This window comes from Corapipo altera, unplaced genomic scaffold (genome assembly GCF_003945725.1).
Source record: "Corapipo altera isolate COAL_440 unplaced genomic scaffold, ASM394572v1 44, whole genome shotgun sequence".
Taxonomy (NCBI): domain Eukaryota; kingdom Metazoa; phylum Chordata; class Aves; order Passeriformes; family Pipridae; genus Corapipo; species Corapipo altera.
In genome coordinates this window covers 20,113,865-20,131,264 of record NW_020884880.1, presented here as the reverse complement: position 1 = coordinate 20,131,264, position 17,400 = coordinate 20,113,865, and the positions used below count along the sequence as shown (strand labels likewise).

Here is a 17,400-nt window from a genome sequence, read left to right as displayed (position 1 = left end):
TTCCCATTATGTGAAATTTAAGAAATGGGTCTGGATGCAAGGTGGCCTGTCAGACTGCTTCTACCCTGTAAAATACAAGACATGGTAAAAAGTAAACAGGATCCTTTAAAAGGCTCCAGATCCCCAGCATCACAGATGATATTTAAGCAGTGACAATCTTATTTCAGGCAGAACATCTAAATACTTACAGCACTGCAGAAGAGCTTTAGCAGAAATTATTTTGTACACTCCTGAATAACCAAGAGCCTGTTAGTAGAACTTCTGTGTAGCATGACAAAGTAAGTCCAGCCAGAATAAGACATTAGATATCAAACCACTCTGCATAAATTATGGCAACATAGGTTTTTTTAAGCTCACAGAAATTAAAAGTATCTACAGTGTTGTGATTGCATGTCCAAGTCAGTTTAGCAAGTTAAATAAGTTAAAATTTAAAAGGTAGCATTTCACCCCTTTAGTACGTTTCTGAATGCACCTGCTATTCTTCCTCCTGCAGGTCTCTGTTGCCTGAATTTTCTGACTATGTTTTCTTTCAATTATTCTTTCTGTGTGTAGATCACGTTTAGTCCAAGAAGCTGGATCTCTCATAGAGCACCTGTTGAGCTCCATCTGTTGCAATACTGACTTACTGACTTTTTACTACAATGACTGCTGAGAAAATAAAAATTAACGTTTCAGAGTGGATAATACAAAGCATCGTCAGAGTAGAACAGACAGTCTAACTTGAACAATTTCTGCCCAGTGATTAACACCAGACAGGTTAAAGACCTAATTTTATCTAAATTAAATACGTCTGCTCAAATTCTGGTTAACCCTTCAGTAACCTGGCACAAACAGACAAAAATATTGCATTCACCAAGAATGTTGCAGGGATCAGGCATTTTTTACCTGTGGGTATGTACATATATAGACAGAGCTACCTGCAGAACAAACCAAACAATACAACCAGGGTTTGCAGGGACCTAGAGATACATCTAGTTATGCCCTTATTATTATCAAATTATTATCAATTATTATCAAATAAAGCCAAAAAGAAAAAGGCACAAATACAGCTCAAAATGCATGGGTAAGGGGAAAAAAAAAGCATTCCCAACTCTAGGATGCCTTGTACTGAATTACACACTCACAAATTTAACTGTGGGAATTATCCTTCAACTAACCTTTGCTAGGTAAAAGGAGCACAGAGCACTCCTAATCCACTTCTGTGTGCAAATCAGACACATCAGCTTGAATCACGGCTAAAACACAAACCACTCTGGAGATGCCGTAAAAGACAACAAAAATGCTTCTATAAATACATCTGCAATAAAGGGAGGGCTAAGGAGAACCTCCATCCTTTATTGCATCCGGGAGGAAGTACTGACAAAGGATGAGGTGCCTAATGCCTTCTTTGCCTCAGTCCTTAATAGTAACACCAGCTGCTGTTCCAGCCCCCTGAGCCGGAAGACTGGGATGGGGAGCAGAAAGAAACCACCATAATCCAAGGGGAAATTGTCAGCAACCTGCTACACCACCTAGAAACACACACAAGTCTATGGGGCTGCATGGGATCTACCCAGGGGTACTGAGGGAGCTGGCAGAGGTGCTCACCAAGCCGCTTTCAATCATTACCCAGCAGTCCTGGCTAAATAGGGAGATCCCGGTTGACTGGAAGTTAGCAAATATAATGCCCATCTATGAGAAAGATCAGAAGGAGGATCCAGGGAACTACAGGCCTGTCAGCTGACCTCGGTGCCAGGGAAGGTTACGGAGTAGATCATCTAGAGCAAAACCACGCAGTAAATACAGGACAATCAGGGGATCAGGCCCAGTCAGGATGTGTTTATAAAAGGCACGTCCCACTTGCCCAACCTGATCTTCTTCTGTGACAGGGTGACTTGCTTAGTGGATGAGGGAAAGGCTGTGAATGCTGTCTACCTGGACTCTAATAAATCCTTTGACACTGTATCCCACAGCATTCTCCTGGAGAAACGGGCTGCTCATGGTCTGGACAGGTGCACTCTTTGTTGGGTAAAAAACTAGTTGGATGGCCAAGCCCAGAGAGTGGTGGTGAATGGAGTTACAGTCAGTTGGTAGCCAGCCAAAGTGGTGTTCTTTAGGAATCAGTGTTGAGGCCAGTCCGGTTTAATATCTTTATTGATGATCTGGACGAGGGGATCGAGTGCACCCTCAGCCAGTTTGCAGATGACACCAAGTTGGGTGGGAGTGTTGAACTGCTGGAGGTTAGGAAGACTCTAGAGAGGGATGTGGACAGGTTGGATCAATGAGCTGAGGACAATTGTATGGTGTTCAACACGGCAAAGTGACAGGTCCTGCACTTGGATCACAGCAGCTCCATGCAGTGCTACAGGTTTGGAGAAGAGTGGCTGGAAAGCTGCCTGGGGGAAAAGGACTTGAGGGTGCTGGTTAACAGCCAGTTGAATATGAGCCAGCAGTGTGCCTAGGCGGCCAAGAAGGCCAATGCCATCCTGGCTTGTATGAGGAATAGTGTGGCCAGCAGGACTAGGGCAGTGATTGTCCCCCTGTACATGGCACTGGTGAGGTCACATCTCGAATCCTGTGTCCAGTTTTTGGCCCCTCACTGCAAGAAAGACATTGAAGTGCTGGAGCGTGATCAGAGAAGGGCAACAGAGCTGGTGAAGGGTCTGGAGCACATGTCTGATGAGAAGCAGCTGAAGGAGCTGAAGGTTGTTTAGCCTGGAGAAAAAGAAGCTCATGGGGAACCTTAATGCTCTCTATGACTACCTGGCAAAAACGGGTTGTAGTGAGGTGGGGGGTCAGCCTCTTCTCCCAGGTAAGAAGTGATAGGACAAGAGGAAAAGGCCTTGAGTTGCACCAGGGGAGGTTTAGATTAGGTATATGAAAAAATTTCTTCACTGAAAGGGTTATTAAACATTGGAACAGGCTGCTCAGGAAGGGTTGGTTGACTCACCAACCCTTGAAGTATTTGAAAGAGGTGTAGATGTGGCACTTCGGGATGTGTTTTAGTGCTGGAGTTGGCAGTGTTGGGTTAATGGCTGGACTCAACAATGGTAGGGGTCTTTTCCAACCTAATGATTCTATGATCTCAACGATTTCAGCTGATTTTTCTCTGCAGTAGATTAAGAGTACCCACATGATCTGTTGATACAGTCCAACAGAAGGGATGCTGGCCTCCAACTGAGGGCAGAAACAGCTCCAGCTGTTTGCAAAGTGACTATATATCCACTCACACTGAAGAAAATTGATGTGGGAATACAATGTCACCAATAAAATAAATAAAGACCAGGAAAGTAGCTGAAAACAGAAAGTGGCCTTCATTCTTCCTTACAATACACAGTGCGGAGTTTTTTTCTCATGATATTTTGCATTCTTGATCCACTTTCAGTGTCTGACTTATTATCAAACAAGTACAGCAAGCAGAATTTAAAATCAGCTATCCACTACTTCTGTTTTATGTCTTTCATACTGTTTTAAGTAACTCTAAATTAAAAAAACTCAAACAAACTAAGTTTTCACTGAATTTCATTCAACCAGTTAAGAACTGTACCTAATGGTTACCAAAGTTTCTTTAAAGACTATGCACAAGAAACACAAAAATGCAATAACAAAACATTATTTGCTCTTTAGGTATTCACATAGAAATGATAAAGATTAACTGTACTGTGATGACTACAGTGCTCAGCATTTAAGACAGTATATATAATTAATATTAAACTCCTGCCATGTACAATATGAAATTAAAGTTACATGTTTATTTTCTCATTACATGACGGAATTTCTAGTATTGCTTAGTATTACTATATTGTAGCTATTCACCTATCTCACTGTGTTCCTTTGTCACTTTAGTAAAATCCAATTCAAGTTTAGAAATGACCTTAAAATGTGAAAGTGGTGGAACACTCAAGATGAGCTAGGTTTACTGTTACACACAGAATTACAAAATATGTTGAGCTGGAAGTGACCCACAAGGATCATCGAGTCCAACCCTTAGCCCTGCACAGGACCATCCCCAAGAGTTGTGCCTGAGAGTATCATGCAAATCCTTCTTGAACTCTGTCAGGCTTGGTGCTGTGACCCCTTCCCTGAGGAGCCTGTTCCAGTGCCCAGACACCCTCTGGGTGAAGTATCTTTTTCTAATATCCAACCTAAGCCTCCTGTGACACAACTTCAGAGCATTCCCTTGGGTCCTTTGCCTGGTCACCATAGAGAAGAGATCAGTGTCTGCTCCTCCACTTCCCCTAATAAGAAAGTTGCAGACTGCAATGAGTTCTCCTCTCAGTTTCCACACATATGCTTTGAAGCTGTCACAATTGTTATTATAGAAATATTCACAAACTACGCCCATCATTGCCTCTATTACACATCCAGGAACACACCCTTTCAAAACCAAATCACCTCTTTGACCAGTCTGCTACAGTGGTATATACAGTTTGGAAGCTACAGCCCCCCTCTGTCTTCTAATAGCAAAACGATGAGTTTCATTTCTAATGCCATTTTATTTAATCATAAGTAATGACTTGAGGTACCATGTCTTTCCCTGCTTCCCTACTGCCACGTGAAACAGTGTAAGCCAAAATGAATGCCTGGTTGCCCATGAAAATGGGGGAAGAAGGATACTAAAGCAAGGGGTTAGGTTGCACCTCAGGTGGGGTTGGAAAGTGGTGTAATGCACAGGATGTGCGAGAGCTGTCGGGAAGGGCCTAGCAGAAGTTCTCGAGGGACAGTTATTAGGTCACACAATCCTAAATCTTCTCTTTCCTTGCTCTCCAGACAGGAATTAAATTGCCCTGTTCCAGGACCTTTCACGCTTCAATCCCCACCAGACTGTATGCCCTCTCAACTCTCTCCACAATGCGCATTTAAATTAGAAAACTAGAGTTAGCCTTCCTGTTGAGAAAAGGGATTCAGCTCTAGATCCCAAACATCCCATGTAACTATTTAAGTCTTATTTATGGTAAAACTTTTGAACAGTTACAGCACAGTAAAGAGCTTTAGCAGGAACTACTGATATGTTCACCCCTCAATCACCCATGACCTGCCGGTCAGAGAACTCACGGGTACTTGCGATAGGATCAGGGTACAAGATGTGCCAACACAATAGCTCTCTTCCATTGGAAAAGGGGAGTTTCTCCTCTCCCTGCTGGCAGTTGCAGATCCGACACTTGCGCTTACCAGAATCCTGCAAATTGCCTTAACTTGTTAACGCAGCAGAAAACTATCCCAGGAAACATCCAATAGACGATGGGAAATTCATGACAACTGCTTCACTTGATTAGATGCAAATATGGCAAATTTATACTGGTGAAGACAAGCTCAGCAGCAGTTTGTTGTACTGTAGATATTCAGAGGCAGTCTTTACTCAAAACAATCTGAACCCCCATCTTATCAGCCACAGCAGCTTTCTGGAGGTTCTCGAAGGAACCTGTGGAATTATCTTCCATGTGTTTTCCAATGCACAAATGATACCCATGGGTACTCCAGCACAGCACAGCACATTAGATAATGAGACAGAGGACAACATTGCTTAACTTCCCAGGTAAAAGTACCATTCAGCTAACATTTAAAGCTGTTCTGCAGCTTGAAGGTAGCCCTGAAAGAAGACAGCAGATGGCACCGTATGGAACATACTCTCAACAAAGCAAAACCATGATGAGCATAGCCAAGTATATTGTGTTGAAACTACAGTGCATTGGAAGCATAAAGAAAAAAGGACCCTGAAGTTGACGTACAAAAGGAAAAGCTAGAAAATAAAACAGTGATGAAACAATTACAAGCATGACATATTTCACACAAAACATGTCATCCAGTCTTCTGCCAAGCAAAAATTGGGCTTTACTGTGGAGGGTGCGGCGAGCGTTGGTGAAGCAGTGGTAGAATACAAAATTAAAGCACCAAAAATTCCTTGGCTCCTAAACATGTTTAGCCATAGGAAAATAATTACATTTGTTATCAGTAGATTACCTGAGATATCACAAATTAAGACACCGTTGCAAATATTTAGGGTAGTCTCTCCAGTGCCATAATCCATTTTCTATTTGGCAAATGAAAGATTAAGACTGTTACAGAGTAAAATGAATTGTAAGACATGTGCAATAGTTTTTCAAATGTTACTTCAGACATCTGACATTAGATAAATCGTTCTCGTAACCTGAGTAAGAATAAAACAGTCAAAACACAGCAGCATTGCACAACTTCTTGGAAAACTCAAACACTGCATTGGCTTTCATGGTTCTCATTCTACAGTAAAGTGAGTCAAAGAGACGCCCATTTACTTACATTGTTAACATCCATACAGTGCCAAAGCTCCAATTTTGTTTTGCTGACCTTCTAAATTAGAAGAATTGCAACTTTAAGCCATTTTATCTATTGCCAGAGAGTGAATTAAAGACATTTTAAAGACCTTTAATACTCAAATGATCAACCTCAAATATTTCAGCCATGAAGATGAAGCTGCCTTTTACAAGATAAATATTTCAAACAATATTTATGAAATTCTAAGTTACTTAACAGACTTTCTGAATGGTGCTCGGGATAAGTTTAGAATAAGAAGGAAACACATTCAACATATGCAACAGATTACTAAAAAAAATAAAAACCCCCAGATAAATATAGAAAAGTATTCCGGACAAGAAGGCTTGATTTGTTGTTTTGCTTCTGCATCAAGAAAATGTATTGCTGTATTTTCAAATCCTCTGGCTATAGCACACACATACTGTATGCCACAAGTATTCCTCCCAATCAGCTGCATCCTCAAAGAGGTAGTTTCCATACCCAAATTTTGTTAACATATCCATCTATTGGGAAAATAGGAATAAAAATGAATAAAGTTATACTTTTTGGATTTAAAGAAGTTGGCTACCACTTATGTACAATAGTCACAAAAAGAGAATGCAGAACTCACAAAAAAATGTAGGCTGCCCAGCTACACGTGCTAAAACAGTTTAAAATTACATAATTACATGCTATTTTTCCCTTCTGCAAAATCCATATTAAAACAACAGGACAGACAGTGGCAATGTATACAGTGAGGCATTATTTTACATAAATGTAAATAATACTGTATTAAACAGCCTAGAAGATAATAGCAATCCCACTAAAAACACCACCAAAAATCAATAATCAAGTCAAACTCACATCCTCCACTGTAACGTAGTTTCCCCAAGGATTTTGCTTGTTTAAGTGAGAGAAGTTTTGAAAAGGTGTTTTGCAATTCTTCATAGATTATTAGCTGAAGAAAACTTGACCGTGCTCTTTACCTAACAAACTAACATAACCCATATAAATTGACTGCCACAGAAAATTATATGATGAGCATTGTAACACCTGGAAGTAATTATCATTACAGTCCACATACCCCAGTTATTTATGTTAGATTGGCTCTTACAAACGTAGCATATGATACTGGACTTCGGTGTCCTACAGCAGACAGGCATTTTAAATACCACTTTCTGCTCTTAGAAGCACTCATGTAAAAACACTCAGTTATTCCTTGTTTAAAACAGACCATTTCTTTTCCTAAAGCACAGGAATACTGCCACACATAACAGCAAGAACTTTTGAAGTATAGGAAGCATTTAATTCTCTGTATGCCAAAGGAGCTTTTACCCTGGGAAAGCAGCACTAAGTTGCAAAATACAGAAGCTGATCTATTTTGTTTGTATCTATGTCCTTAAATTCATTCCTCAGGCTGCTTCAACTTATGTAAGGTGTGGTGCAGCATTAGGGCCAATGTCACAGTACCTCTCAAGCCCAGACCTGGCAGCACTCACATTAAACCCACTTCAGTTTGATTCCCAGTAACAGCTCAGATGAAGACCACAAACTGCTCAGCTTTGGGGCCGGAAATGAAGTCTATCTGTTGGACATACTATAAAAAGACTAATAGCAAGACTTGTCCTAAGTTTACTTTGTTCTCCAAGCAAGTAGTAAGACTGATGGCTAGAAAAAGTTCTGCTAAAAGAGTTAATACAAACATCACCACACATGCTGCTACAGGGTCCAAGCTCCACAGGCTCCAAAAGCAGCCACTTTAATGGCTTTGCTAAGTAGAAAGAAGCCCTCAGGATCAGCCCTAAATGTCACTACAAATATACCTCAAAGGGCTTGCAAGAGTGGAATTTTCAAAAATTAAGGAGGAAGATCTACAACACATACACAGATAGACATTAAATGGAAAATAACCTGACTAAATCAGAAGAGATTCTTGTGGAACAGCAAAGACACCTCCCTAACCTCAGTCTAGCCCCAACCCACTCAAAACCTATTAGTTCCTAAAGGATTTTGAATTTTCCTGATAACTGTACTGGCCAAAATTTTTATTCTCGCCTTCCCCCACCAGTTCAACATGAGACAGATTTAAAAACACGAGTATTAGGATTATAGGCTGCCAAAAACAGAGACTATCAAAGAGAGAGTCATGTTAAGAAGCAAAAGGTAACCTTTATAAACCACCCTAACCCTATGTAATCAAATCAAATTTCTGTTTTAAAACCAGAACATACTAAGTTGTTCAAATAATAGGACATCTGCCAAAAAAAGTCCATTCAAGGATTTTCATTGTAGCATTTGCACTAGTTAGTCAAGTGTTTGTGAGTGTTTGCTGAAGACCATTAAAAAAAAAAAATCATGGCATTGAAAGCTAAACTTGATGGTTCAGTTGACGCAGCCAACATAAAACGTTCAGATATCATTTCCTTTTCATGTTTCACACTACTATCCACAAATCAATAAAAGGGTCAACACTTTGCAAGCATTCTGTCTCACCTCTTATGTTTTCCAAAAGAAGACTGCACAGAGACTAGGGATAGTCTGTACTCAACCATTCTCTGCATATGTTTTATGAGTACTGCCTCTCCTACCTGTCATGCATAACCCCATTACTGCACCCACATGAAATCTGATGAGGTTTTCACCCCAATTACAAGTTGTGCAAGTGAAGAAAGAAACACTACTTGCTAAATAAAGATGAAAGAAGACAATAGTAGAGCAGAGGTTTGATTCTTACATGACTGCTATTTTATGAGGCCACACAGTGAACTGCTTTTCAGCTGCATCAATCTAACTGAACAAATCTAGCCGGAGGTCTCCCCACTCACAAAGCAGTCTCAGCTGTGCTTCCAACTCTGTCTAATGTTCTTTTTCCAGATTATCCTCCTTCCATTAAATTTCTAATATTTACCAATTTCACAAGCAGTAGAGAAGTTCGGTACAGCCAACTGCACATCATCTTGGCTGTTAATGCCATATCGACCTCAGAAAAATTTACTTGGCTGCAAAACAGCTCCCTCCAAGTAGCTAAAGAATATCCTACAATCTAGAAACCCCAAAAGCTAGACTAACCTGTGCTAACACAGTTTCTCAATCCATGTCATACTGCAATAAGTGATCAAAAAAGATGTCTGATCTGGGTCTTCCTCATTAAAGGGTGGGTGGTGGTGGTGTGGTGAAACCTGGCAGACTATTCTCACATAGAAATCTCTAACCTTTCCTTCCATGAACACATAGGCCCTGCTCAATCACATTTAGAGACTATGCTAGAATATTTTTCCTGCTAAAATAAAATGGCAGAAACTAGTTTGAGCTACCTGAAATTCTGCTAAAATTATTAGTATTACTGGAGTATGAAAAACTTCCATCATTCAAATGTTAACAGTAAGAATGTAATCTTTAAAAAAATATATTCCAATAAAATAGTAATAGAGTACTTATTTCATAGAATCAAAAAAGTTATGAATGAAGACAGTATAGCAAGTTTTTAGTATTAATCTCATGACATCTGCAACATCTCAAAATCAATTCAAAGTGATTATATTAAAACTGGATTGGAATCAAACGCTTTCCTGAGGTCTGGAAGTTGTCTAAGATTATAAACAAAAGGAATTGTTTTGGAAAAGAATCCTAAAATCTGTGGGAAATATTTCCTAAACAGATCCACATTCATGTACTCCCCTCCAACAAGACTGAGATGGGCTGAAAGCTCCAGCAAGACAGCAGTTTGGAGATAAAAATGGGTGCCACCCCTCAAGAACACATTTTCTGTACAATCTGCTGTCTGTTTACCCAGCAAGAAGAGTCATTAGCAGGTAAGCAACAGCCAGATGAATTACCTGGGTGGGCACTGTTAACTGAGATTATCAACACTATCATCCTCTTTACATGTCTTAACACGCTCTGGTTTTATACGTATAGATTTCTTCACTCTATCACTGAACCCCAGGTTACCCTCTAAAGTCAGTCACTATTTACATTCCTTACCAATGTTCAGATGCTTCCTCAAAAATAAGAGGCTGAACCGTAATATGAAAAACTGGTGGTGAACAGGCTTAGGGAACTAAAATGTTACAGTATTTTGACAGTTCACCTCACTGAATCAACTTACTATGACTTCTTTATAGCTAGCACAAAGAAAAAAGCAGGACTGCTCAGTGGGTGACAGAGGACAACTACTACAGAAGGCAACCATCAGATCAGCTAACTACAACATAAACCCGCAACCTTACTCTCTTCCCAACTAAAACAGTACATTTACACAACCTCCAGTGATCGATCAATTCCATATACCACTTCTAATGTTCACTTGAGTCACACTTTGTATTTTAATGAAGCTTTCATGTCATATTTATAGGTGTTAAATTATGTTTTCATTAATGGAAGAAGTTCATAACAGCTCAAGAATCCATCTGGCAAACATGATCTGAACGCAGCAAAACCTGTCTTTTTGACAGTGCCTCAGATAAAAATCTCAACTTCCTTTAACCTATCTGCCTCTGAAACACAAGCAATGACGCTGACCTTATGTTTATTTTCACCAGTTCCCCCCCATTCAGCAAAGCCCACTAATAAAACATGGTATCATGACGAGAAAGTGCATTGCTTTCATATGTAAAACCCGTACTTGCCACCAGCACAATTATGACCTCAGTGAGGTACAATAAACAATGGTCACCCCAATGGCAGGTAAATAGCTGGTGGTTTGAGCGATCAATGCTGCTGGTTTGGAAGAGGCAAAGATGTGTACGAGATTGAGGTATTGCTGTTCAGTGCCAGGAACCGGCAGGGCAGTAGGAGACAACATTCCCGGCAGGAATAAGCAGGCAAATGTACCTGACAAAGGCCGCACCGGTATGTGCCATCCTGCACATGCAAACTGGCACAGAGATGGTCTCAAACTCAGATATACCAGCTTCTGCATTCCAGCTTAAGAAAGCTTTCACTACGGTATCTGGTATTAATCTGGCTTTTAGCAAGATGTTAAAATTCTCAGGGAAAGACAGAAGTTAGATCTAACGTCATGGGATATGATTAATGATTCAGATACAGTTCTCACACGTGTGACTTAATGGTAAGAACTGTGCAAGCAGAATGAATGCTGCTATTTTGACAGCACTCCCTGAAGACTACTGATGTACCAAAAGTTGTTACAATTTCAGTTAGTAGCAGTACCAGAATGCAACAGTCCCGTTAGATATATATACCTTCTACATATATACATATACTACACATATAGATTATTCTATATACATATACATGATACAAGCAGCCAAATGAAACAGCATACGGGCATGCTGGAGCTGTACTTTAGAAAACCAGCAAATGGAAAGTAGCCCCTGTTGGCGTTCCATAATTTTGGTTGCCTTGGTTCAGCAGCCATGCTGGCATTTAAGGCAACATCTGACAGAAGGAATGCTCTCACTTGACAACTGAGTTAAATATGCTGTTGTACTTTCATGAAAAGCTTTCACTACGCACTTGTGTGTACGTAATACAAAAATTAAGTTCTTGGTCCACCCAGCTGCCAAACCACACAACAGATGAACCAAATTTCAGACACGAAACCTGTCCATTCCAATGTACCATCACTGTCCATGTTTGGAGTTCTTGGCCTGTCAAAGGCACAACTTAATGTCAGCGCTGCCCAACTTCTTGTATCAGCTCACCTGACCTAGAAGCTGCCAAAAAGTCCTTGGACCAGCTCAAGTATGGAAAGTAAACAAGACACGAGAAATAAAACAAATAAAACAAAATAAAGTGGGATACTACACGAAAGAGTGTGAAAGAGTGTGAAAAAAACCCCCAGTAATCCTGGTGATGATGAAAGGTCACAAGCTCTTAAGAGACAGCACAGTGACCTCAAAACCAGTTTGTTTCTTCCTTGCACAGGAAGAATGTTTTATATTTTAACGAAGATCAAACCATAACACTGTACTCTCTCTACTGCCTTGGCCTATGGTACTACATTTGGGTCATTTCTGGAAGAGATGCCAACCTGAGTGAGTCTCAGTGGCTGATTTTATAAAACAAGCAAACCTTCCCTCCACCCCGAATCAAACCTTAATTTTATTGTCAGAAAGGCAGCTTGAAAGGGATGTTAGGAAAATAAAAAAAGTTGTATTTGATTCAATTAATATGTAGAAAATCCAATTCTGCCCTTCTTCCCACCCTAGACATCCTGTTTCATATGTCCATACCAGAAAAGTAATGCTTAAGTAAATGGGAAAGCTTTCTGCACCTTAGAGGCAACAATATATTTTTTCCACTCAAAAGAATAAATTATTTGCCTAATGCTCCTCATTTTATCAGATATACCTCAACTCCCCTTTTTGTGATCCTTTTGGATCACAAAATGAATACTAGAGAATAGGTGATTGACTTATCAACACATTCCAAGATATCCTATGCAAGCTTGACAGAAAAAGGCAAAGGAATTGAGAAAAATATGGAACTGTTCTACCAGGAAAGACTACAGCCACTGACCTGGAGAAAAAAAAAAAAAAAAAGAAAAAAGAAAAAAAAGGAAAATCCAGTTTACCTGGAGAAGCTGCTGAAGAAGTGGCTAAAAAATGAAAATAGAGCACTGCTTTTAATCTGTTTTCATAAGCTCCTTTCCCACATTACATTCAGACTTGTAAGATCCTTCCAACTATGAAAAACCACTCCTACCTAGCTACTTGACACTATTTAAGAGAGCAACATCATTTTTTACTCTTTGCACCAATAATGCTGCTGTAACAGAGAAAGCCCTTTGTTTTCCCTCAGTTTCTACCATTTTAGGTTCGCTTTCCTACTAATTAACTTAAGTGCATTTGCCTCTACCATTTCTGGCATGCAGCAACACAACACTGGCATGATTCTTGACATTTCAACTGCTTCTCACAGACCTGCATTAAAATCAATGAGTTTTGTCAACTTCATCTATTCTCTAATTAACAAAGGTACACAGAACAGCACGGGCAGCAATGCCTTCTGTTTGTGTACTCAGGAAGATGACTTTGCATCAATTTACACATTGCTTTAAACCAGGAGTTTATCTTTACAGCCGTATCATGACTATGAACTTAACTCCCATAACACCATTTTAGTGTCCTTCAGGGCTTAATAACTAAAGTTACGCAACTCAACACTGTAAAATTTCCATTTATCCAACAAGGATGAGCCTTGACTATAAAAATCTGATAAAGCTGCACAAAAATGTAGGTTGCATGCTTAAAAGTTTCCTCTATGATAGAAAGGAAAGCCTTTATGCCTAAATTTACATAGAAGAGCCTGAGAACCAGAACCAGTGCACAGGATACAACCTCAGGTTCACAGTCTCACTGCAGATGTGTTTAACTTATGCACCCCCCATTGTTAACTTCATTAATTGAAAGTTTGCATTCCTTCTATTCATTTGTGTTTGCAGAAAAACACTTAAATCATCGGCAATTACTTGACAGTTTGAAGATATTTTGAGATACTTGGTTTTCACATCACAAAGCTTTATTCCTTCAGACAGCATTTAAAAACAAAGCAATTCCTTGTTCTCCATCGACTATTCTGAGCCATGATTTGTGAATGGATTACATTGGGGGGTGGAGAATCGAGGGGGGAAAAGCTAGCTAGAAAAGAGGAAGTTGTGCTTTTGAAACTATGAAAGTGGAGTGCGTGCTCTGCAGAGAAGTACAGCAACAAATTTCAGCAACAATTTCAGATTAATCTTAACAGAATATCTACCGTGCATTGCAAAACAAAGCATCTCCTTCCTTCGTGCAATTAACACCCACGACATAAAATTTGAAATTAAAACCTGAGAATTCATTATTCTAGAGTCATTTGGCTCTTATCCTACTTAAAGTTTTAAAAACCCAACGGATTCCCAGGATGAAGTAGCCACTAGTATAAAAATTCATTGTCACGTTTTTGCACTAAAAAAAAAAAAAAACCTGCCCCACAAGTCTCGTCATCTTTCACTTCGCCTTGCTGCAAGGAACGAGTGCAGCATTTCTTGATCTCATACATAAAATGGTTTCAGTCCCCTCCAACAGGGAAAAAGAAAAGACGGCTTCTACAAGAGGGAAAGCAATCTTTGGAAAAATTAAGATGTGTAGGAAAGAGCAAAAGTCCTTGGGCTCAGAAACGCAGCTTCGAAACACCTGGCAGTAAATCAATGTCACCCATTTCGCTCTAAATCCCTCAAGTCACTTTTATGAAGATTACTTCCTGCAGTGCATTCCTCACCTCCTCCCTCCCCGGCCGACAAGGACTGTAGGAAAGATCACTCCGGGAAGGCGCACGGCACATCTGGGACCGGCGCCGCGACAGCAGGACCACGACCGGGACGCGGGTCACGTCTGGCAAAACTGCTTCGCCACCAACCCCCGATTCCCGCCCGGCTCCCGATTCCCTGACAGCGCCACAACTTTCCCCGCGCCCCTCGGAGAGTCCTGCCGCAACTCCAAGGGATCCGGGGGAACTGCCGCGCCTCCCCGTTCCCGCGGTCTCCGCTGCCGGGGACACCCAAGCGCCCAGCACCGCTTTCCCTTCTCCCGCCCCGCGGCGCCGACCCCTCACACTCCCTCCGACCTGCCACAGCGTGTCCCGTCCGCACCGCCTCCCTTCCGTCCTCCCTCCCCGGCTCCCAGCGCGGCCGTGGCTCTCGGCTCCCTCCGCAGGGCGCAACTTGGCGGAGCGTGGGGCGGAGGGGCCCACGGCGGGGGGAAGGTGCGGGTGTCCCCCCGCCCCGCTCATGGCGCGCTGCTTTCCCGCCGCCCCGTCCTGCCCGGCGGCGGCGGCGGCGGTGGGGACTCACCAGGGGTCGAACTCGTGGATGATGCTCTCGAAGCGGATGACGGCGAAGAGCCGGGAGCTGAACCCGGCCAGCCAGGCCAGGAAGAGGATGGTGAAGGAGAGCAGCGACTGCCAGCCCGCCGGCTGCGACAGGCCCCCCGACAGGCCGCCGGCGGCCCCGGCGCGGCTGTGGAGCGGCGCCGCGGAGTTGGCGGCGGGTCTGTGCTTGTGGTCGGGGGCCGAGTGCTCCGCCATGTTGTACCCGGGGCTCCCTCGCAGCCTCTCCCTCCGCCCGGCGCGTGCGGGGAGGAGGAGGCGGAGGAGGCGAGGGGAGGGAGGGAGGAAGGGCAGGGGGAGGGAGGCTCGGCGAGAGGCGGAGCCCGCCCGTTCCCTCTCGGCGCTCCTCACGGACTGCCCGCCGCCTCCTGGCGCACCTCGGCTCTGCCTCCTCCCGCCGTCACCGTCCCCATCCCCCGCCGCGGGCGGGAACGCGGCGCGGCGCGGGCGAGCCCGGGGGGCGGGGCCTGGGGGCGAAGGGGCGGGGCTGAAGGCGGCGGGCGCGCGCGCGGCTCCCAGGAGCGGAGCGACGGGGCGGGGGGGGCTCTGCAGGGGAGGGGCCGCGGACGGGCCCCGAGCGGATCGGGGACTCCCTTCCTCCCTCCCGAGCGGGAGGTTTGACATTGCCGCCCCACCGGAGCGGGAGGAGTTACAGGGGGAGGGCGGGGCTCCCATGAGAAGGCGAGGGGAAGGGCCAGTCCCCGCCGGTAGCGCCCCTCTAACAGAAACTCCGGGGACGGCCTGTCACGGAGCGACAGGTATTGAAGAGGGGCGGGGCCGGTCCCGAGCAGCCAATCGGAGCGGCGCGGCGGCACGCGCGGGGGGACGTTGTGCCCGTTGCTAGACGGTGGCGGGAGTGACTGACAGCTGTTTGCGCCAATCGGAGCGCGACGTGGGAGTCACGTGGGTGCGCTCAGACGCCCCCCGGCGCCGTGCCAGGGCGCTGCGGTGCTGGTGGGCCGGCGGGGCGGTGCCGCTCCCGTTCCCGGCATGTTCCGCGCCGCCCCAGAGCACGTCGGGAGCTGGAGTCCGCGGGGCGGGGGCGTGGCGAGCCCTCGGGCGCGGGGGCGGTAACTCCGCTTCTCGGGAATGTTTCATTGTCTCGGTGGAAACCGCGTTGGCCGCGCCGGGGAACGTGGGAGAGTTTCTCCCTTCGGCAGTTGGGCGGAGTAGTTAGGGGACGGTCAGGGAGAGTCCTGGGTGCGCCACTTGCCTCTACTGGGAGCGCTTTCGCAGAGTCGGTCAGCGAATCAATTAGGTTGGAAAAGACCTCTGAGATCATCGAGTCCAACCTATGACCCAGCAGCACGTTGTCAACGAGACCGTGGCGCTGGGTGCCGCGTCCAGTCTTTAACAACTGCAGGGACAGTGACTCCACTGCCTTGGTCAGGCACGGAGACCAGCGCGTGGAAACCTTGGCTTTTGTGCAGGGGGGCAATTTTTTTTTTTTTTTTTCCATTTACTTCTCTTTTAGGAGTTTTCACATTGAGATGCTATTCGTAAGCCTCGTAGCTTCCTCAAATATTTTTTGAAACCTGTAGTTACAAGAAGAAAGTGGAGAAAACTGAAGGCTACAGAGGTTGCACAGTCAATGCTGTTTGAGTGGTCAGGCTGACCTTTGTTCTACAGCCTGCTTTTACAAAAAGTATGATACTAAGCACAGGCAGAATAAAAAAAAAGTGCATGGCTGTTGGTGCTGTTTACACCCACAGCTCATTTTGTGGCTTTTATGTAGGGCTGCATTTTTGAAATTAAATAGCTTGGGGTTTGTTGTCTTGGGTACACAACTGTGGCTCTTCAGAGGTCCTGAAGACATGCAGTTCAATTTCTCATATATGGATTGGGACTACACTGGGCCTTAGTTGGCTGATATATTTCTAGTTAGTCATTGCTGTTGTCCCTGGTTTTATTTTGTTTACCAGAGGAAGAAAACAGTATGTTTCTTTGTAAGCAAAGTGGAAACCTTTCTATTAGAGAACCGTAGAATGGTTTGTGTTGGAAGGTACCTTAAAGATGTAGTTCCAACCCTCCTGCCATGGCCAGCAATCCTTCCACCAGACCAGGTTGCTCCAAGCCCCATCCAACCTGACCTTGAACGCTTTCAGGGATGGGGCATCCACAACTTCCCTGAGCAACCTGTTCCAACCTCACCACCTTCACAGCAAAGAATATCCTCCTAACAGCCAACGTAACCCTACCTTCTGCTAGTTTGAAGCCATTACTCCTTGTCCTGTCACTCACACCCGTGTAAAAAGTCCCTCTCCAGCTTTTCTGTAGGCCTTCTTTAGGTACAGGAAGGTGCTGTAAGGTCTCCCTGGAGCC

At 43.8% G+C, this 17,400-nt stretch overlaps 1 protein-coding gene across 1 annotated transcript in view; it reads right to left on the bottom strand.

Annotated features, from left to right (window-relative positions):
• The window catches only part of STT3B (STT3B, catalytic subunit of the oligosaccharyltransferase complex), a 53,232-nt gene extending 37,724 nt beyond the window's left edge, over nucleotides 1-15,508 (bottom strand). The window contains exon 1 of the mRNA XM_027639491.1: nucleotides 15,044-15,508. Within this exon, the coding sequence (XP_027495292.1) occupies nucleotides 15,044-15,276 (233 nt within the window). The 5' untranslated portion in view covers nucleotides 15,277-15,508. The remainder of the gene's footprint in view (nucleotides 1-15,043) is intronic.
• Between the last annotated feature and the right edge of the window lie 1,892 nt (nucleotides 15,509-17,400).